At 38.5% G+C, this 20,027-nt stretch overlaps 4 protein-coding genes and 1 non-coding gene across 5 annotated transcripts in view; 2 read left to right on the forward strand and 3 right to left on the reverse strand.

Annotated features, from left to right (window-relative positions):
- The first annotated feature begins 6,718 nt into the window (after positions 1-6,718).
- On the forward strand, positions 6,719-9,040 carry LOC130702258 (probable lysosomal cobalamin transporter). The gene is made up of 8 exons (XM_057523911.2): positions 6,719-6,888; positions 6,965-7,205; positions 7,293-7,380; positions 7,451-7,617; positions 7,696-7,901; positions 7,956-8,179; positions 8,241-8,448; positions 8,505-9,040. Exons 1-8 carry the CDS (start codon positions 6,808-6,810, stop codon positions 8,997-8,999), a joined length of 1,710 nt encoding a protein of 569 aa, XP_057379894.1. The 5' UTR covers positions 6,719-6,807; the 3' UTR covers positions 9,000-9,040.
- A 466-nt stretch (positions 9,041-9,506) lies between these two features.
- On the reverse strand, positions 9,507-9,578 carry Trnad-guc (transfer RNA aspartic acid (anticodon GUC)). The gene has a single exon. It is a non-coding gene; the product is annotated as a tRNA-Asp (tRNA).
- Positions 9,579-10,951: 1,373 nt separating this feature from the next.
- LOC130702267 (5-aminolevulinate synthase, non-specific, mitochondrial-like) lies at positions 10,952-14,797 on the reverse strand. Its single transcript, XM_057523925.1, has 12 exons — positions 14,645-14,797; positions 13,594-13,750; positions 13,356-13,451; positions 13,242-13,280; positions 12,968-13,175; positions 12,714-12,898; positions 12,292-12,636; positions 12,030-12,160; positions 11,819-11,956; positions 11,675-11,743; positions 11,459-11,614; positions 10,952-11,395 (listed from the first exon to the last, which is right to left on the reverse strand). The coding sequence occupies exons 1-12, from the start codon at positions 14,645-14,647 to the stop codon at positions 11,279-11,281; spliced, it is 1,644 nt and encodes a 547-aa protein (XP_057379908.1). The 5' UTR covers positions 14,648-14,797; the 3' UTR covers positions 10,952-11,278.
- Positions 14,798-17,254: 2,457 nt separating this feature from the next.
- Positions 17,255-19,277, forward strand: LOC130702263 (repressor of RNA polymerase III transcription MAF1 homolog). The gene is made up of 6 exons (XM_057523919.2): positions 17,255-17,818; positions 18,054-18,212; positions 18,275-18,431; positions 18,498-18,625; positions 18,692-18,811; positions 18,866-19,277. The coding sequence occupies exons 1-6, from the start codon at positions 17,736-17,738 to the stop codon at positions 18,927-18,929; spliced, it is 711 nt and encodes a 236-aa protein (XP_057379902.1). The 5' UTR covers positions 17,255-17,735; the 3' UTR covers positions 18,930-19,277.
- LOC130702383 (large ribosomal subunit protein eL27-like) overlaps positions 17,632-20,027 on the reverse strand; it is a 39,294-nt gene continuing 36,898 nt past the window's right edge. Inside the window, exon 5 of the mRNA XM_059495630.1 lies at positions 17,632-17,644. The gene's annotated coding sequence lies outside the window, so the exon portion shown is untranslated. The remainder of the gene's footprint in view (positions 17,645-20,027) is intronic.

Genomic DNA, 20,027 nt, shown 5'->3' on the forward strand with positions numbered 1-20,027 from the left:
TGATTCCAATTCGATTACACTTACACAATGAGGGGATCACAGATGAAGAAGAGGGGGAGGAGACAGGCGTCCGTTGGGGGGGAGGGGAGATCACGCGACCGACGTGTGACGTAAGGTATATCCTTACGGCCGCTACGTATTTATCGCACACGTGACCCGGGCAGCAGTGAAATGGTCGCAGATCAGTGAATAGATACATACACACACACACACACACACCGTACAGGCCTATATGCGTTGCTAACGCTGTATAAGATGAGAAGGCAAAGCCGGAGCGCAGCATCCGCTCCGGAGAAGCGTAGAGGGAGAGAAAAAAAAAAAGGGAAGACAGCGTGTCAAAAGCGTTCACACACTGCCAACAATTCCTGATGTCTATCTGGCGCTTATGCGATTCGGCTTGCAGCCGTTAATGTGTACTCTCTCTTGTATTATCTTTTTAAACAGCAGTGTGTCTACGTACTACGTTTCATTTTTTGTTGTTGTTGTATGTGTGTGTGCGCGTCTTTTTTTTGTACATAATTCCCTTGCCAGCGTTTGCTTCGCACTAGTGAGATCAACACGAAACAACTGCTGGCCGGGCGCATTATAAAACGATAACGGATAAAAAAAAAAAAGAAAAAAAAAGAAGGAAGAAAACAATAGGCAAACAAAATAGGTTGAGAAAGGCAAAGAAAAAAAAAATGCAGTAAGCGACAATCAGTTGTCTTCATCTAGCGATTAGTTTTGATCGATTGCTCAAGTGCTGTGTTTGTATGTATCCTGTATTTATAGTGGATGGTGTTTAGTTGTAGATAATATAGAATTTTATGCTCGCTATGCGGTGTTTGTATTGCGGGCTATTCATTCTTTTCTATATACACTATTGAATTCAAAGATTATGCGTTTGAATAATAGTATCAGACTTGCAAAATTTATCATATCTCTTGCTGCTTGCCATCTTTGCTTCCGATTTTCTGTCCGGCAATCTCGAAATATTGCACATCTTTTATATGATATTGCTCTCGCATAAACACGCGATATAGTCTACTTAACTTCTCAATTTGTTTCTACCTTATCTACAGGTCCAATTCGTAACAAGAAATGAAAATGCCATTGTGAAACTACTGACCGTTTGTTAGCAACAATAACACGGCCGATGCCTGCATATCCCTCTATATATGGCGCCTATCTAATCGCTACTTTAGGGACCTTAGGATGCGTCACAATCGTAGAGAGAACTAAACATTTTTTTTTTTCTAACGCTATCGTCGTCGTGTGTTATTTTCTTCGGCATGCATTGCAAGTATGATTGATGCGTAGCACTTAACACCGATGCGGGGTCTATGACACTATGTCGTCGAATATAGAAATACACTGAATAAAAAAAAAAAAAAAAAAAAAAGCGGGACAAAGTATATCGCAATCACAATCATCATACCAGAAAAAAAGAACGATTGAAAGATTTGAAATCTTTCCGCTAGCAGCGCGACGTATGCAGGCCTCACGGGTCGTGATCGGTTCGTCTATAACAACAGACAGGAGACGAACCTTATTTTTTATTTATTTTTTTTTTTCCGCTTTTTTTTACATATTACCGTTGAGTTCCAGGCGATGGAATTCCCGATAATCGTCCACCGTTCAAAGAAAACTCAATACACACCGAAGGCTTTGTCGTTTTCTCGTTCTGATTGTTTCACTTCGTCCTGTAACACATTCCTCGTTCTGGTCATTACAGACATCAAACGATGGTTGAGTTATTACACGGTCAAGATATTTATCCGGAATCGTTGAAAACAAGCCAGTGCCAACGGCTTTAGCGCGACCGCCTCAATGTGCTGCACTTCACGGAAAAACGACGGCCTAAACCAGTTTGCAATTAAGATTGATGCACCTTCTCACCGAGAATGAGTCGCATGGACAACCGAGCAAGAAATAATTGGTTTCCAAACACGCAACATCTCCCTTTGTCAAAGTGTGAATTTTTTTTTTTTTTTTTTTTTTTTTTGTTTTCTTCTTTCTTTAAGTAAAGGAAGAACAATCTACGGAGCGAGTGAAATAAAAACTAAGTAGTCAATCCACTTTGAGCCGGAACAAAACACGTAGCTTTTTTTTTTGGGTGGGGGGGGGGGGGGAGAGAGAATGCTTTTCACTATCCCTACGCAAATTGGCTCTACAGGTGTACGTGGAATGCAAATGAATGAGTAAAGTGTGGAAATTCATTGCCGGTTGTTATAACAATATTTGATGCTGCAACTGATGGCTTATAATGAACATCCCTATAAGTCGGAGTGGACAATCTTTATGGCCAAATCTTCGTCTCCCAATTGTTATTCATTATTTTTTTTTCTTCTTTCTTTCTCGTAGCGTGGGGCTGCGCGCAATGCCAGGGTTCGACTAATTAGTGCCAACGCTTGACATCGAACCATGCCTTGAAAAGCAGACTTATATACCATGTCATTATAATACCATAAAATGAAATAAGAGTGAACGACAGCGAGAGAACGAGCGAAGGAAAGGGGCGTAAGTTATTTACGCACGCGCCACATATTTTCTAGTCCAATAAAGATATAAAGATAGTCGTATTACTCGGAATTCCGATGAGAATATAACCGCGGCAGATTGCCCCGTCAGCCGTATATAGTGGTGTCGCAGTCGGCCGTCATCAATAAAAATACAGCGAGCCGCAAAGAAATTTGAAAAAAATCATAATCTTGCTTGAAGTTTGAGTTCTGGTGGCTCGCGCTGGTACGGCTGTTTTATTTTCCCTTTTACTTCAGTTTATTTAAATTTTTTTTTTCTGTGATATTTCAATCGCCGACGGCCATCGTTACGCTGAGTTTTTGTTTCCGCGTTGCCGCTGTTTTTTGGGACTCTGCGAAACGTTAGCGCTACAACCGTTTGCCTTCGTGCGACACCAATAAAACGTCCACTACTTTCCCCCCTGGTTCTTTCAATCTCAGGGAAAAACTTGCGAAATATGGCAAGTCGTTTACGACTCTTTATTGAAATCGATTCTGACACGACGTTACGATGCAATCGCGGATATTCTCTACCGGTTGATCTATGGGGAAATAAAAATGGGCGTCGGAAAATATTGGCTAAGCTGCGAATCTGCTCTAACGGCCCGACATAACAGATGCAATTAGAAGTATTTCTCAAGCACGCGTGACTTTCTTATAAACTCAAAGAATATTATGGCATTCCTGCCATTTCTAGCGAGCGTAATGCTGTGTGCACAAATCAAGCAGCTGTTATCGGAACGAAATAGCAGCAATAACGTTAGGTCGTTACGGAAAACGAGTCATTTGTTTGAGAGAGCGTTGACATGTCTGTGGCAGACATTTAATATAGTCTAGTATTTTCCAGGTTTACTAGAATGAAAGACAAAAGATTGAGATTACAGTGATCGTCATTGTCATCGTCCTTCCAGCATTTTTCCTGCAATTTTTGAAATGTAAGGCACCACAGTAGCCATCTAGCGGGCATTCTATGCACTTGCAACTTCCACTTTGCTAAACATTTGATAAAGTCATAGGATAACTGAAGAATGGAAATGATTAATGAATACACGATGACCTGGCTTTAAATCTTGAACCATTGATAGTGCATTGAAGTAGCAGATAATAAAATCACTTTAAAAAAAATTCATGTAACGCAATGAACGGTGTAATGACCCTGTAGAACGAGGCGGTGGCCCTTCATGGCTTTTAAAGTAAATGATTTTGAACCAAAATTGAATGAGAATCACGAAAATCCGATTCATTTTTATGTGAAACTTCAGGTTCGCGAAATAAACGTAAAAAAGCAGCAAAGGTTGATGGTGCGCTAGCATACTAAAGCGCTAGTATGCTGCATAATAGTTTTACGCTATATTTCTAAAACGGCTGATATAATGAGAAAACAAATCGTTGTCTCGAAATCAGCATTCAATTTTATAAATAAAGTGTGATTTTTAATCGTTTCCAAGAGATATCGTTTTTTGCTGATTTTGGTAAAAGTGGTAAGGCTATATAGCCTTTGCACTTTTCCATTTTTGGCCAAATTTCAAATTTGGCTTAAAATATACGATTTCGATTCAGAATTGAATGCTAATCACGGAAATCAAGTTGATTTTTCAATTGGCTTTATAGTTTTTTAATTAAACGTAAAAAACACCGTGGGAATTTTGCCTCAAAAATCGACAAAATATGACACTCATTGGAATTGGTTGAATATCATAGAATATACTTAAAATTGGATGCTAATTGCGGTAAAATTGTTATTTTTTCACCAAATGTTTGTAATATACCAAATAGAGCAATCGCTGAACGTACTGGCACGCCAGGACGCTACAGCGTTTGCGGGATGCAAAATAAATTTGGGTGTAAAAAAGAAAATTTAGGAGCTAATAGCACTAGTTGATTTTACAAGAAAACCAGTAAATTGCTATGAACCATCTCTTCAGTGCTAAATAGTTTTGGTTAAAGTTTTTGTAAAAATAAAAAATTTCTAGAAAAATCGGGCTTATTTTTTGTCGGGCTTATTTTCAAGTCCAACAATTTTTACGGAATAAGTTAACCACTTGGAATTCTGTAATATATTACGCGTTATATACAAAATTAAAAGATGCTTTCGGGAAATTATTGTTTTTTTTTATTCAGTCAACCATTTTTTAAATACATCCAAATACAGCCAGCGCTGTAGCCCACTGGCGTGCCAGTACGTGACAGCATCGTAGTGTATTTCAAAAACGGTTGATTCAATAGAAAAAAAACAGTTTTTCCGAAATCAGCATTCAATATCATGTATATTCTGTGATTTAAAAAAAAAATTCAAATGAGTGTCAGATTTTGAAGATTTTTGGGGGAGAATTCCAACGGTTAGAAATAAAAAACGACTGGTTTAATTAGCAAACTGATAGCTGAATCGAAATCAGCGATCAATTTCGATTATGCCGTGTGATTTTCAGTGAATTCAAAGAAATGCAGTTTTTAACCGATTTTGAGAAAAGTGGTAAGGCTATAGCCTTCTCACTTTTTCGTTTTCGGCCCAAAATTTAAATTTGATTTTTTAATAATGATTCCGATTCGAAATTGAAGGAGAATCACAAAAATGAAGTTTAATTTTACGTTGGGCCTATAGCTTTTTTAATAAACGGGAAAAACGGGTAATACATGCTGTAGCGCCAGCAGCGCTGTTCATTCCATTTATTACAAAAATGGCTGGTTTGACGAGAAAACAAATATATTTCCTGAAATCAGCATTCTATTTTAGGTTAACTAAAATCAAATTTAATGTCAAAATTACAAGACTGAATTTCTGCCATACTCAAAATTAACCCCGACAAAATAAGCCCGACTTTTTCGGCCTTTTAATTTTTTTTTCGAAACATCTAGATATAGCTATAAAAATTAATGATTTTGATTCAAAATTAAACGAAAATCACAAATATGTCGTTTGTTTTTTTCCGAGGGCTTATAGTTATTGGACAAATCGTAAAAAACAACAACCCCAAATATGTGCGCTACCAGCATTTGATTTCCGTTTATTGAAAAAACAGTTGGTTTGACGAGAAGATAAACCACGTTATCGAAATCAGCGTTTAATTTTGCTGGTACTGTGTGATTTTTTATCGGTTTCTAAGGGTTTTCATTTTTTGCGGATTTTGACAAAAGTGGTAAGGCTATAGCCTTCTCACTTTTTCGCTTTTGGCCAAAATTTAAATTAGCTTTGAAATACATTATTTTGATTCAGAATTGAATGCTTATCACGGAAATCAAGGTTATTTTTCAATTGGCCTTATGGTTTTCTAAATAGACGCCAAAAACATCGTGGGAATTTTGCCGCAAAAATTGGCAAAAACGGACACTCATTGGAATTGGTTGAGTATCACAGAATATACTCAAAATTGAATGTTGATTATGGGAAAGTTGTTCATTTTTTCTTTAAGTTAATCGTTTTTTAAACACACCGAATATTTGACACAACGCTAGCGCGCCAGTAGCCTACCCTACATTAGAATTACTACACTGGAATTGTATAATAAATTATATGTTATACTCAAAATCAAACGCTGATCAAAGAAAAATTATTTGTTTTTTCGTCAAAACAGCTGTTTTATACATATTTTGATTATTGTTCTGTGGCACGATTGCGCTGTATCGTACTAGCGCGCCAACAGTTATGGGCTCAAAGTACTTTCTTATTTTATTTTCAACGCAGCGAAAATAACAAGAAAACCAATCACTTGATTGAAACCATCATTCATATTGATTATGCCAGGTGATTTTGTCGCGTTATGTATTTAGTAATGATATATTATTATTATTATATAATTATTAATCATGATTTTTATTGCATTTGTAGCCCAAGAAATCTTTCGCAAATATTCAGCCTTAGCATCCTTCATATTTGATAACAGTATTTGCAATACATAAATCTTGTCATCGAGTCAGTCGTTTTGTTTTTGTCCTTCAGAATTTCGGTTCATAAAACCATTCTCTTAGTCAGTGCTTCCCGGGTACGAAAATTTTGATGAATTTTGTTATTTTTTCTTTCTATTTGTTAAATAACCACATAAGCACTGTTTTTTTCTCCCACAAGAAGCGGTGGTCGTTGAAGAGACGAATCATCATTCAATATACCTTTTAAATGAAGGTCGTTTCCTTAGAATTACAGAGAAACTCCCTTACAGTGACTAGCGATTGACCTTGCTTCCTTTCTGTTTTTCTTTGGAAATTGTAATGTTGCTCAGATGGATGATACGTTTTAGGCTCTACCAGTCGTTGTTGTGACGCCGTCGTTTCCTGATGTCGCATTTTTACTTGTAGACTGGAGCCTGCCGAGAACATGTCTCACGATGGCCAAGCATCGTTTGTGCCCCAAAACATTGGAATCTTGCTCACTTTGGTTTTCTTCACCTACGTCTTGGTAGGTTTATCGTCCACATTTCATTTACTTTCAACCATAACTTAGGCGAAACACGTTCTCGGCTGAAACGAAATAGCTCTCTGCCCTGTTTTTTACCTTCCTTGTCCGCTACATTACTGGGAAACTATCAGCCGAACGCGTTCCAACGGTTGTCTCGATCGTGGCTCTCACGATGGCATCGCTGCCAACAGGGCTGATTCCGATCGACGTTTTCATCGTGGGTTACATGAAAAATTCTTCTGGCCAATTTCAGCCGTGGGCGAGTGACATGCGAGATCGTCATGACTTTTCCACCACTCTTCTCTCTGCTTACTACGGTATTATTTGCAATTATTGTTGGATTCAGAAGTGAGATTTTGTAACAGCTAATTTTTTTTGTAATCGGATTCTTTTTCGCACGTCAGCGTCCTACATCGCAACACTTTTCGTAACGTTCGTTATCATACCTTTAGCATACTTCTTTCACAAAACGGAGACGGGTTCCTCTGGAAGGTGCTGTTGATTGCTAATTTTAATGGTCATATCCAGATCCAATTATTTCGACTGTTTTTGTTTGTGACAGGTCTCGTCAGAATGTCTTATCGGCGTTATGTTACACCGGCTTGTCTCTCGTCATACTCGTAGTTTTGCTAGCCATCGGTGGAGTTGTGCCTACACGAGATCTTCCGGCTCCCAATTCTACGCTTGAAGACCAGTTTCGCAATATGGTAGACGATTTAAAAACTTCAGGTAAATAGAACAGTTGTGTACTCCACACATCATTCCGAAGAAGAGCTAAAGAAATGCGTGTTGTTTATTAAATCGTAGAATTGGAAGACATGTTCTCCTTTGCGTTATCTGTCATAAGAATTGTTGGAATAACTTTGATAACGGCTTACGTGGGCATCGGAATGGTATTGGGACCAATCACTCATATTCGAGGTTATCCCGATCCGCGCACTGAATTGGCCAATGTTCGTAATCGCCGCTCTGGTATCGAAAGGGAAATATCTGCCATCCAGCAAACACGAGTGGTAATTACTTCTATTGTTGAATAATTCCGTTTGGCGATAACTGGTTTGTTCTAGAGAATATCACCAGGTGTGCATCAGCTACCGAGAACGGAAGCAATCCGACTGCTTTCACTCGAACATGAGGATCTTGATTTACGGGAAAGAGAAGAACAACTGAAGGAAACAATCAAGCATTGGCTTTCACCCTTTGTCATGGTCTGTCGTCCAACTCAAATCTGCGCCGGCATAGTCGGATTGCTTGTCGGTCTCCTCATATTCGTCTCCCTCTTTATGACCAAGTATATTGCAATTATTTCATTCCATTTTATTCGGCCCGATAAGAACGAAGATTGTCATTAGTATTTTGCGAGCCATGTACTCCTTCGGTGAAACTGTCGGCTATTTGATGCCGACTGTTAAAGTACTCAATCCACTCGATCGATTTGCACTCTCCATCCAACGAGTCTTCCCACTCGACTTCATCGTCATCATATTCCTGGTTATTTTCCTGATCCTTGCAGCAACGTCGGCCTTCCAAAAATTGGGTATTGGAATCCCATGGATCAAGGTACGTCGTTTGCTTCGTTAAACTAGGCTTAAATATTGAACATTTATTCTAAACAGACATACAACATTAGTCCTTGGAAAACCAAAAGCCGTTCCCTTCTTGTTTTCACGGCGAATTTGGTACTCATTCTGCTCGCTGTTGATGTTCTGCTTTTAGCTTTGTTACCGCAGTACACAACTTACTCCTCACAACATTATGTCGCTTGCGCAGAGAACATATCCCTATCTTACCCTCCTCTTCCGACGCCCCTTCCCGATGCGACAATAAAAAATGAAGCCTTCGTGTTGAGCAGAGAAACAAGAGAGGGCGAATGTAGCGAAACTGTGGTGCTTCCTTGCGACTGGACGGCTCCCGAAGATCAATGTGTTATTACGCGGATCGCCGTACTCTGGGCGCGAGTGTGTTACAAGACCTGGTATTTTGGAGCCATTTTCTACTGCATCAGCTGGATTTTCCTAATTGTAATCATCTTGGAAGGATGCGTTGCTACTTTCCGTCCGCAACACACATCAAGCTCCATCACGATCCTTCCTGATTTAGAATCTTCTTGACCTTGCATGCACGCTAGTTATTCCATGTTCCACATTGGTAATGCTAGCATACCTTAATTTAAATAAAGAATGATTTAATGCTAGATAACCTGGTAGTTCAACGTGTTTTGTCAAAGATTAAGAATAAAATGCAATAAATGCTGCAACTTCTGCAACGCGAATGATGTTTTAATGTAAATATTGTTAAAATATGTTTTTATCTGAAAACAACAGTTTGATAAAAAAAAACGGTTTTTTGTGGTTTATGGTTAGGCATACTGGTCACGGAATTAATTAGAAAATAAAGTATAAATGCAATTAGAAATAAGTTATTTAATAGCATAATTGCAAGAGAATGCGTAAAAATTGTTTTAGAGCAAATAATTTGATCTCTTTCATGGTTAAACAGCAAGCTATGAATTTTTTAGATCTAAATAATAAATCATGGTCGAACTCGGAAATCTCAAGTCACAAATGATTTTGTTTTAAAAAAAACTATCACAGAAATAAAAAAGGAAAAATAAGACCCTCCCCGACGGGGAATTGAACCCCGGTCTCCCGCGTGACAGGCGGGGATACTGACCACTATACTATCGAGGACTTTTGAAACTTGTGTTCTCTTTACTATTTAAACCACTAGACAAATGTTCGCAAATTTTAAATTTTGACAATCGACAAAAATTAAATGGCATAATCAAACTAGGACGGTTATTTCGATTGGGTTATTGGTTTCCTCGTCAAACCAGTGATTTTACGTTTTATATTACCTGGCACAGCACAATCACCACATCGGCAACATTTGGTATACACGGTGCAATAGATTTACAATAATGTTAACATTACTTGGTAGTCAGCTATGAAAGAAAAACGGTTTTGACCAGATGATTCAGGTGAAGCTAAACGACGTGCACACGAAGTTGAAGGTTGGCAAGAATAGCTAGGTAGGCTAGGTAGGTAGCTAGGTAGGCTCCTGGATAGGCAGATCACGGAGGACATGGCTCATTTGCAATGTGATATATTATCGATTCTGTCGCGTGCTTTTTTCGTTCTCGTAAGCTTTTAAAACTTTTTTCCTATTTTTAATTTCTTTTCTTCCGATCTAATAAAAACGCGGGCAGCTGTAACAAGCGGATCAAAGCCGTAACGCATGTGTGCTGTATAATGAATGGACATACTGTACTCCAGCGGTAGCATTAAAACGCCAGCCACTAAGCGAGAAAGGCAAAAAAAATATGTTAGCACTCTCCTACCCCCTGATCCTGGAGACACTTGCCGCGTCTGTATATGCTGCAAAGACGTAGAGTTTTAAAAACACGAGGAAGAAATAAATTCAATATTGTTGATTGTTGTAATGTCTATGTCAGTCTTTATAAACTCCAGAGTTCACTTGACTGGCTACTGACCAGATCGCTATCGCTGCGTTGCTTCCTGAACATCTGTTCCAATGGGATAAAATGATATTCATTTGACCTTTTGTTTGGCAGATTATTTGACGCTTAACCTAAATTGGTCATAGTCTTCTGACGTACATTACCAAGGAAACTTTGGTTTGTATAATGGCAGAAGAGCAATAATAATATACGCATATGCTTCCAATTTTTTCATGTACGCAATTTTCCCATGTCTCGTGTCATTTACTATATTTTCTAATATGAAAACCGCATGTTAACTACGTCGTGCTATTATATATAAATATTATGTTGCCATGTAGTAAACTCGAAAATGCCACATGCATGATAGATTATTTAACCTTATGGAGCACTCTTTTGGGCCAAACCACAACGAAATTTTGTTTGAATATAAAACTGCATTCAAACAAGTTTTTGTTTAATCTCGCCTGATATAACCTAGTTCAGTAGAACAATACAGATCTCCTTAATCTTCTGTTGGAGGTTATTGATTTATTCCTCCAAGACTGGTTAGCTATGAGCTTGCTGAGCTCGTATATAGTAAGAAATGTAGAAATGGAAATATCGGTATAGCTGAAGTTGTATTACGCTAATAGTGTAGGTGTATCATCTAAAGCTTTAAATGCAGAGATCTAAAGAAATCCCGATAAACCTAAAATTCCAATTCAACAGCTCTACACATCATTTCAAACAAACCTCGTATGAAATTGAACGGAGGGCTGCTAGAGGTCAGAGTAAAGTTAAGACATATGTTATAAAAACCAATAGCGTTTGCAAGTCACGTGAGTCTATCCCAGTAGAAAATAATGTAAAGCTCTTTTCATAAGTGTAGAGTTAGCACTTTCTGCTTCTTTGGAAGCACCCTCCGTCAGACCGAGATTTAGTTCGAAATCAGATGGCAACTGCCTGTGGGCAATTGGGCAATCGACAACTCTCATTCAGCATGGACATCACCGAATCCACTTCGTTGTTACTCCATTTGAAGTTCTTTCTGCAGATGGTACAAGTCTACAAGAAACAAAATTCATCTAGTGAAAATCAGAATTCTTTCAAATTTTTGAATTTCCATACCTTTCCGCATTTGTTGCTTTTGATGGGGAGCCCAACACTTTTCCAAATGTCGATCATATCTTCGACAAAACGATCCATCATCTCTACGGTGTGATGCGGAGTCGGAGAAATGCGCAATTTTTCCTGGCCACGCGGCACTGTCGGATAGTTAATTGCCTGCGTTGTAAAATTACATAATTAGCATACAGTCAGCCACCTAATGATTATGTCTTCTACCTGAACGTAGTGGCCATGAACTCGTAGTAATTCATCGGATAGTAGCGTTGAACGTTTCGGATCACCGACCTAATAAAATAATTGTAGCAACTCAAATTTTAATATTCATGCGAATGCAAGGTTTGAAAGAGCAAGAAGACTTACGAAGACGGGAATGATGTGTGAAGGTGTATGTTCAACGGAGATTCCTGCTTCCATCAACTTCGTACGCAAATAACGAACATTAAACTGATGCAATTCGCGCAGTTGTCTACCTTCTTCCGTACGTAGAATACGTACAGTCTGTATTGATAAAAATATTGTGTAAATTGCATTTTGCTGAATTGCTTCTTGTATTAGGAGTACTGAATAATACCTCAAGCGCTCCGCTCAGGACAGTAGGTGGAAGTGAAGTAGTAAAAATGAAGCCAGCGGCATAGCTGCGCACCATATCCACCAGGTTGGAAGAGCTGGCGATGTATCCCCCAAAATTACCAAACGCTTTCCCTGTTCAAAGAATATCAGAATAAAATATTTGTGGAAAGAAACGCAGCGTAGACGAACGCAAAATACAACGTCAAAATAAATAACAACAAACAATGAAAGGGAAAAAATATTTTAGATTAAAATTGAATTACCTAAAGTGCCGGAAATAACGTCCATTTGAGAGAGAACACCATCCCTCTGGCCGATTCCAGCGCCTTCCTTGCCATAAAGTCCGACGGCGTGGACTTCATCAACGAAAGTGAGCGCTCCAAATTCGTGCGAGACTTCGCAAAGCTCCGCCAATGGGCAGATGGCTCCAGTCATCGAGTGAACTGTCTCGAAGGCTACAATCTTAGGCACGGCCGGATCCACCTTCTCCAGTAACTGGCGCAGGTGAATTGGGTCGTTGTGGCGAAAGATGTGCCGAGGAACACCGCTGTTACGGATGCCCTGGATCATCGAGGCATGGTTTCCCGCATCCGAGAAGATATGGCAACCTTTGAATTGGAACAATTATTGTAACATTAGATTACACACGACTTGATAATTGAAATCGAACCCCAAAATATCTTACCAGGAAGGGCTTTAGCTAAAGTAAACAGGGTGGAATCATTAGCTACGTAGCAGGAGGAGAAAACCAAAGCCGCTTCTTTTTCGTGTAAACTGGCGAGTTCCGTTTCCAAATTTTCGTGGAGCAAAGTGTTGCCAGAAATGTTGCGAGTACCACCAGCTCCCGCTCCGTGCTTATCAGCCGCATTCCTATAGAAAATGGTATATCAAGAATTATTTTCCATTCACACTTGCGAAATTCAATTTTAGTGTTTATACTTGATAGCATTTTTGACTTGGGGATGAGCCGACATGCCCAAGTAGTCATTGGAGCACCAGACGGTGATGTCTTTTTCACCCCACGAGTATTCTTTGGCGAATGGGAAACTCTCGGCATCACGTAAAACACGTTTGAACACGCGATAAGAGTGATCTTGCTTCTTCTTAGAAATCTGATCACGGAAAAAATCTTCGTAGGGAAAGAATCCTAACCAAGAAGAGAAGGTGTTTCGAATTTCGGGCTATAGTTTTTATAGGATCAAAAGTAAATTACCCTCGGTTGTTGGGTTGACTTTGATCGAAGCTTTGGTTTCTGTTATTGGATAAATAGATAACATCATATGAAGAGCCAAGTATTGATAGCATTTTAAAAGTGCGCGTTACTTACTGGTAAGATTGATTAAATCAAGATCAATGATCGGAGTAGTTGTCTTGGTGATGTTGTTGCCATCGCTTTCCTGGAAAGGGCATTGAGAAGTAGCTCCTAAAATATTTTTAAAAGGGTCTGAAGTCATTTGAAAATTATGATTTTCTTAGTTTTAAATTGATCCATTTCATTCTATCGTACGAGGAAAAAACAGTCGGCGATAAGCTTCTAAGAAGAGCAATAAGACTGGCCTTCTTACCAACTGCACGACCTTCGTTCGGAGTGACCCCAGTAGTGGTTACCATGCGGGAAGCCACTGGGCAAATTTCTGCGTAATTTTTCACCAACATTTGTCCATGATGACGTTTGTAGGGCTTTGAAAGCCTGGTCAAGAACGGGCATGGAAATTTGCGCAACTATTTTAAAGAAAAACAACGAGAAAAAACAAAGAAGCTCAATTAATTGTAAAACGCATTTACAACATCTAACGAAGTAGGTCCTATGTGCTTTTAGAATGATAGTGAAAACAGAGAATTGTAGATGTAATCCTAGACATCCATCGTTGATAAGAAATTTGTAAATTTTGTAGTGAATTAGCATCCATCGCATTTCACGAGTGGTTATCAAGTGTAACCTAGTTATCTTAGTTGATTGACGCACTTCAAGGAAACCTCCTTAGATCAATGGAGATGTCAGCTTTACTTCACTGGACGGAAAGGGGGTATGGTTGATCGTGTCACCACGTCCTCTTTGACTGGGCTTTGGTTTGGAGCTAGAAAGACGTTATCGCCCTGTTTTGTGTTACACTTCTACAAAATTCAAACTTTGGTGAACTGTCTGTTAACCAGCCCGGCTTCAAGGAGAGATAAACTGCTACGCTTCAAATTTTAGTCTAGCCAGCTAACATTCGAACTTTGAACTGAAGATATTGGCGATACAAACAACCATATTTATAAGAAAGTGGAGCTTCTAGACGTGAATTCAGAAATTCTTTAGAGATAGATGTTGCGATTGATAAATGCGCAGCTGTTAAAATTTACTGCCACTTGATACACAAGCTTTATATTTAGTTACAGAGTAATAGTTCTATGAAAAAAACCTAGAAATATAAGACATTTAATAGCGTAAAACAAGTATAGCCTTAAAAGAGATAACAAAGTCACTGAAAAACGGTCTGAGGGAAAGTGGACCGCTGTCTACCAGCCCAGACATAGCAGAGCTTAAAATGAAGCTACAGCGATTTCGCTTAAAAATCGCGGTAATTGAAATAAAAATTTAATAAATCTCAATTGTTTGAAAAGCTTAGTTACCATGTTGTTTAATGTATGGGTGAGTAGAACACTGCTACCACAACCTCGAAGTATGACAATGTAGGGAGCTGGAAGTTAAAGCTAAGCGGTTGCTTCTCCTCGTCGAACTGGTTGTTCATCAAAAACTATACAGGCAATTTAAACAGTCCAGCTACTGGTTTGCTAGTGGCTCCACTATCGGCGTGACACCCAAAGACCGATGTGATAATTGAGCAAGCACCAAAAAAACGATTTCGGGAAACGTGACTTGAGCCACGATGAGTTACAGATATGTCTATATCCTGTATATTTATTATTATTGTAGAAATTGCAAATTTTTATGTTTAGCTTGTGTGGCAAACGGACTGGTATATTTTATGGTCTTTAACCTTTTGTCGAGCTATAATTGTTTCCTTGTCATGGAAATCCTGTAAATTTTGTTTTCCTTTTTGTATTAGTAGGCTATACTGTTCGACAATGGAGCCTACCTTCTTTCATCCCTTGTTTTGTTTTATGGAAAAAAATTGTTCGGCGGAACTCTTTTTTTCAACAATGACACAAGTTTGTCAATCATATTAACCTGGTTCCCTTTAATCCCGGCTAATGAGGAAGCCCAGAAATGGTGGGATAAACATAATTTCCCTTCAGAATCAACGAAATTGCTCAAAACAACATGTTTAATAGCATTGGGAGAAAATGTCTCGCAGGGTTGTGCAGTTGTGTCTTAATCACCACTTCAACCTTAGGATCCTCGAGCTACTAAATGTAACTATTGAACTCACTGTTGACAGCAACGTAGCTGATCAAATAACATCGTTGCTCAGTGAGGATCGTGATATCCTTTTCGAAGTTCATGAAAGTTCTCTTTAAGAAAATCTAATAGGTTTGAGACAACAACTTGCACTTTTGTTTTTCCTACTAAAAAATCTAAACGAACTGTGTGACTTTCGCATGCAGATTGAATGTTTCGTCTATTTGCATAGGAACATGAATTTTGAAGCTGGAAGGAAAATCGTTTCATAGAGATGCAAAATGGTGGTGCAAAATAATGCTGATAAATGCAGTAGTATTCGGTGCCGAACCACGTCCGCATTATGCACGTGTACGACCTCTGTTCCCGGGATGTGTTTGATATGTCTTTGATTCGTCTGATTGAGCCGTCGACCGCAAGTTGAAAGAGTTTACCACGCCCTAGGTCGTTAAATACATTGAAATGATGCACGCGTTCAAGGATCAGGCGATACTTTGAAACCTACGTGACTGAAGCCACGTCAACGTATAAATGAGCGACAGCACTTTCCAGTCGTTTATATCGTCAACTCCACTAGTGCAAACTGAATCTTCAAATAGCTCCATTCGAGCTGTTTTTCCGAAGATACGCACCATATCATTGCGGTTGTATATACCAATTAACTCATATGTTGATCAATTTAACTCGCAACATAGGTTAAAGGACGCGGCTGGCCAAAAACTTGTTAGAAATAATAGTTTACATTTAGATTACCAGATTTCCGAAGTGTGTTAGGCCATTGGAAATCTAGCATTCTACGCTGAACAATCTCAAGCAGCTAAATGAACGTATTTCGTAGTTATTCAAGCGGTTATGAAAACGAATAATCAAAAAGTAAAATATGAAATCGAGCATCCTTTACAATGGCTCTGCCTGCAAAAGTGCCGTTCTTCCTGTAAAACCGTTCTTCAGCATTATTGTCCTTACGAAATCCAATTCTTTTTCTATAAGATAAGTATCACGGTATTGGTTGTGGTATCAGTTTCTGTTCCAGCTCTCGGAAATGCATACAGTAAATATTCTTGCTTACATGAAAATACTGTCAGTTACTATCTAGTTTCAGCCAGTTACTTAGTATCGAAGCCTGTAAACCCAGCAAGGTACACAAGAAAGATTCTATTGAAGACGCAAACAGGCTTTGCTTAACTAAACTTTATCGGGAAGAAAAATTTTATAAAATTTGGAACAGTCACAAAAAAAATAAGGCAACAAAGAAAATCTTCCTGATGAGAAGTCACATGTGTATCACAAAAAAAATCATCTCATTTGATGCTTCTTGTGGCTACATCGTTAACTGCGAGAATAGTCTAGAGTCCATCTCGGTAGATATGGCGAAATAGGGGTGTGGCTTGTTTCTCCGTAAAAACTTTTTTTTCACTTTCTTCTGCCATTTTTGCTATCTTTCCCTTGTATTCATTCAGGTCATTACGAGGTTGCCAACTTTGAATTTACTAATAACTCATGTTAAAATATGAATTTTATAAAGTTCACGGACAAAGATTTAATTGTTGCCTAGTCGAAAGTTTTCCTAGGAAGCTATTAAAGATAAACGAACACATGCACTTATCATGACCTAGTCAAGCTGGTTAGATGCCAGCTTATGGACCGTCAGAAACCTTCAGTGCTTGTCGTGTGCCAATTTTTGTTTATTATTGTACAGATAGTAAGACACCAGCAAGCGTAACCACTGTAACTCGTGACTCCTGAAATCATGAGTTCTTGGCAACGTGACGTAAAAGAATTGTAGCAAAATAGTGAAAAGTGGCAACGCTGTTCCCATGGAAACAGAACAAAGAAGCAAGAGCTAGCGTAAAAAAAACCGTCAACAAATATAGTTGGGCTGTTTTGCTCTTGGTGATTGCCGCCAACTTTTCTGCGTAGTTACATATCCCTAGATTACTGTTTTGAGAGCGCAGTGTTTACTGCTAATCCCCTGTTTTACAAAAATCCCATACAAATTCATTGCTAGAAGAATCGTTTACAGAAAAATACATACTCTGTCAGTACGTGAAATTGTACAGTGTTTCTTCAATCGTCCAGTGATCTCTCTCTCCGAGTCTGTGTGTTTCATTTTGCCATTAATCAAATCGTCAATGTGGAGTTCATCTAAAAGACACAGTAGAAAAAGCAACATAACACAGAAACCACAAACGGTGACAATAACACTGGGCCATAGCTTTTGTGTCATGGAAACAGTCAGTCTTTGCACAAAAAAAGGTGTATTTTGTCATCCAAGAAGTGTTCTTAGAAACTGAATAGAAGCAACTATTGTGCCTGTGACTTATTGCTCTAAAATTTTGTGAGAAAACTAATAACTTGAAGATGAAGCTTTTAGAGAGTAGCCGTTTTGAACAAGTAAACTCTGCGCTTAACATGTTTACTGGAGATTGCAATATTATTGGAAGGTAAAGTATTGTTCATTAAAAAAGATTCTAGTTTTTCAGTAGTTTTTCGCCTTTGTTTGCACGTTCGACAATGTTTACTCATATTCGCATGAGTATTTGTGTCACTGAGCGTCAAGGTCACGATTTTCCATTGGCTGGCCAAGAACCAATCAGAGAGTCGGACGGGTTGCTAAGCCACTATGCCTTTTCTGTTTTTGCAAGTTTCTTATGGTTTGAGTCTTTGTCCTTATTGCAGGATTGAAAGTTATTCATGCAAGTTGGCCGGGCATGAAAAACAACTCTACAAGCGTTTCCATTCAGAGGCGGGCGCTGGTCCGCACGATCTCCAAGTGTTATCTGCGCCTCAAACTGCGCTTGCTGTTTCACCAACTGGAGGTTACTTTACTAGCCAGAGGTAGTACAATAGCTTTTTGATAAAATGAGTCAATAACCATTCTTACAACATCTTCATTGCAGTTGCAGCGTTTCAGGAGATGAAGAGGGCCCGTTATGTGACACAATAAGCCGCAAAACATTATTTTATCTAATTGCTACGCTGAATGCCTCCTTTCATCCAGACTATGATTTCTCTTATGCTCGCAGTGAAGAGTTTAGTCGGGAACCATCGGTTCAGGTATTTTTTTTTTTTAATTTATCTTTACATGTAAAACTGGTTCTATAACTTGGCTGAATTTTTTAGTGGGTAATGAATGCAGTTGATAATAACCTCAGTGCCACAGCCGGAGATCTCTATAATTCAAAGTTACATGCCCAGCTGTGGGCCGCTATTAACGACGAAATTAACTTGCCTGAATGTGACATTTACAGGTGTGACTCCCAGGGTAGAAAAATACGAATTCTTATATTATTTTAAATGATATTTTTGGTGATTAGTTACAACTCAGATCTAGAGTCTGATCCTTTTGGTGAAGATGGCTCTTTGTGGTCGTATAATTACTTCTTTTACAATCGGAAACTAAAACGCATTGTTTTCTTAACTTGCAGAGCTGTCAGGTAAATGATAGGAAAAAACTAATTATGTCTAGTTAATTCATTTGTCAGTTTTAGTTTGAACCACATGGATCTGAGTTCCGGCGGAGAGTTCACAATGGATGAAGAAGCCTTCCTATAGAGCGGGAGCAAAAAGCCAATAGCAACGCAGAACTAAACCCGACTCTAATTTCAATGTTTTAATAACATTAGTCGTCAAAATTTTAACGTTTTCGATCTGTGTTTTATCTAATTTTTTTACACGATAAAACGATTAAGATTCTTAGTGAAGCCCGTACAATCGATCAGATTTTTCAGTATCGTCTGATGCATGTCAGGCATTGTTTACGGGGTATCCCTCGAATATCTGTCTTTCCGTGTCTATTTTCCGTATCTCCCCATTTAATTTAAAAATAAAACGCAGTTATTTTAAAATTTTTTGTCGTCGATTAACGTCAAATGCGAATACACGGAAACATATTTACCTGAACGCGTATTTTGTATATAAATTACCATGCAATCACCTTCTTCAAAGCTTAGTTTATGTAAGCTCTCACAGTGAAATCATGGGCTTAGAAAATGTGGCCGATAAAATAAGCCCGACTATTTCTTCAATATTTTAAAAATTAAACTGAGCTGTAGCTTCAAGCGTACATGGCTTAGATTCAAAATTTAATGGGGATCACGAAAAATGACTTTATTTTTACGTGAAACTTGAAGTTTGTAAAATAAACGTAAAAAAAGCAATTAAGGTTGCAGGCGCGCTACCATGCTACATCATAGTTTTTTTCTATATCTCTAAAACGGTTGCTATGGCGAGCAACAAATCCTTGCCTCGAAATCAGCATTCAGTTGTTAGGATGGTGCGTGATTTTTAATCGATTCCGAGATATGTCGATTTTTTGCAGATTATGCAGATTTTTCCGAAAATGAGAAGGCTATATAGCCTTCCCACTTCTTCGTTTTTGGCTAAATTTTATTTCGTGTTAAAAATACGTGATTTTGACCCAAAGCTGAATGTGAATCACGAAAATCAACTTCATTTTAACGTCTGATATAAAGTTTCAGCAATAAACGGAAGGAAGTCCTAACCTATTTGGAGCGCCAGTACGTTCCAGCGCCCGTATGCTACATCATACTTTTCCGTTATATTTATAAAACGGTTGATATGGCGGGCAAAAAAATCATTGTCTCAAAATAAGCATTGAAGCGTTAGGCTAACATGTGATTTTTAATCTAT

This window comes from Daphnia carinata, chromosome 6 (assembly GCF_022539665.2).
Source record: "Daphnia carinata strain CSIRO-1 chromosome 6, CSIRO_AGI_Dcar_HiC_V3, whole genome shotgun sequence".
Classification (NCBI taxonomy): domain Eukaryota; kingdom Metazoa; phylum Arthropoda; class Branchiopoda; order Diplostraca; family Daphniidae; genus Daphnia; species Daphnia carinata.

Coding starts and splice junctions, on each gene's coding strand:
- LOC130702258 (XM_057523911.2), top strand. CDS start 6,808: ATGTCTCACGATGGCCAAGCATCGTTTGTGCCCCAAAACATTGGAATC. Junction 7,206..7,292: donor TCTTCTCTCTGCTTACTACG/GTATTATTTGCA, acceptor TTCGCACGTCAG/CGTCCTACATCGCAACACTT. Junction 7,618..7,695: donor AGACGATTTAAAAACTTCAG/GTAAATAGAACA, acceptor ATTAAATCGTAG/AATTGGAAGACATGTTCTCC.
- LOC130702267 (XM_057523925.1), bottom strand. Junction 11,957..12,029: donor TCCTGAGCGGAGCGCTTGAG/GTATTATTCAGT, acceptor TTATCAATACAG/ACTGTACGTATTCTACGTAC. Junction 11,744..11,818: donor CACACATCATTCCCGTCTTC/GTAAGTCTTCTT, acceptor TTATTTTATTAG/GTCGGTGATCCGAAACGTTC.
- LOC130702263 (XM_057523919.2), top strand. CDS start 17,736: ATGAAGCTTTTAGAGAGTAGCCGTTTTGAACAAGTAAACTCTGCGCTT. Junction 18,432..18,497: donor GTCGGGAACCATCGGTTCAG/GTATTTTTTTTT, acceptor TGAATTTTTTAG/TGGGTAATGAATGCAGTTGA. Junction 18,626..18,691: donor CCTGAATGTGACATTTACAG/GTGTGACTCCCA, acceptor TTTGGTGATTAG/TTACAACTCAGATCTAGAGT.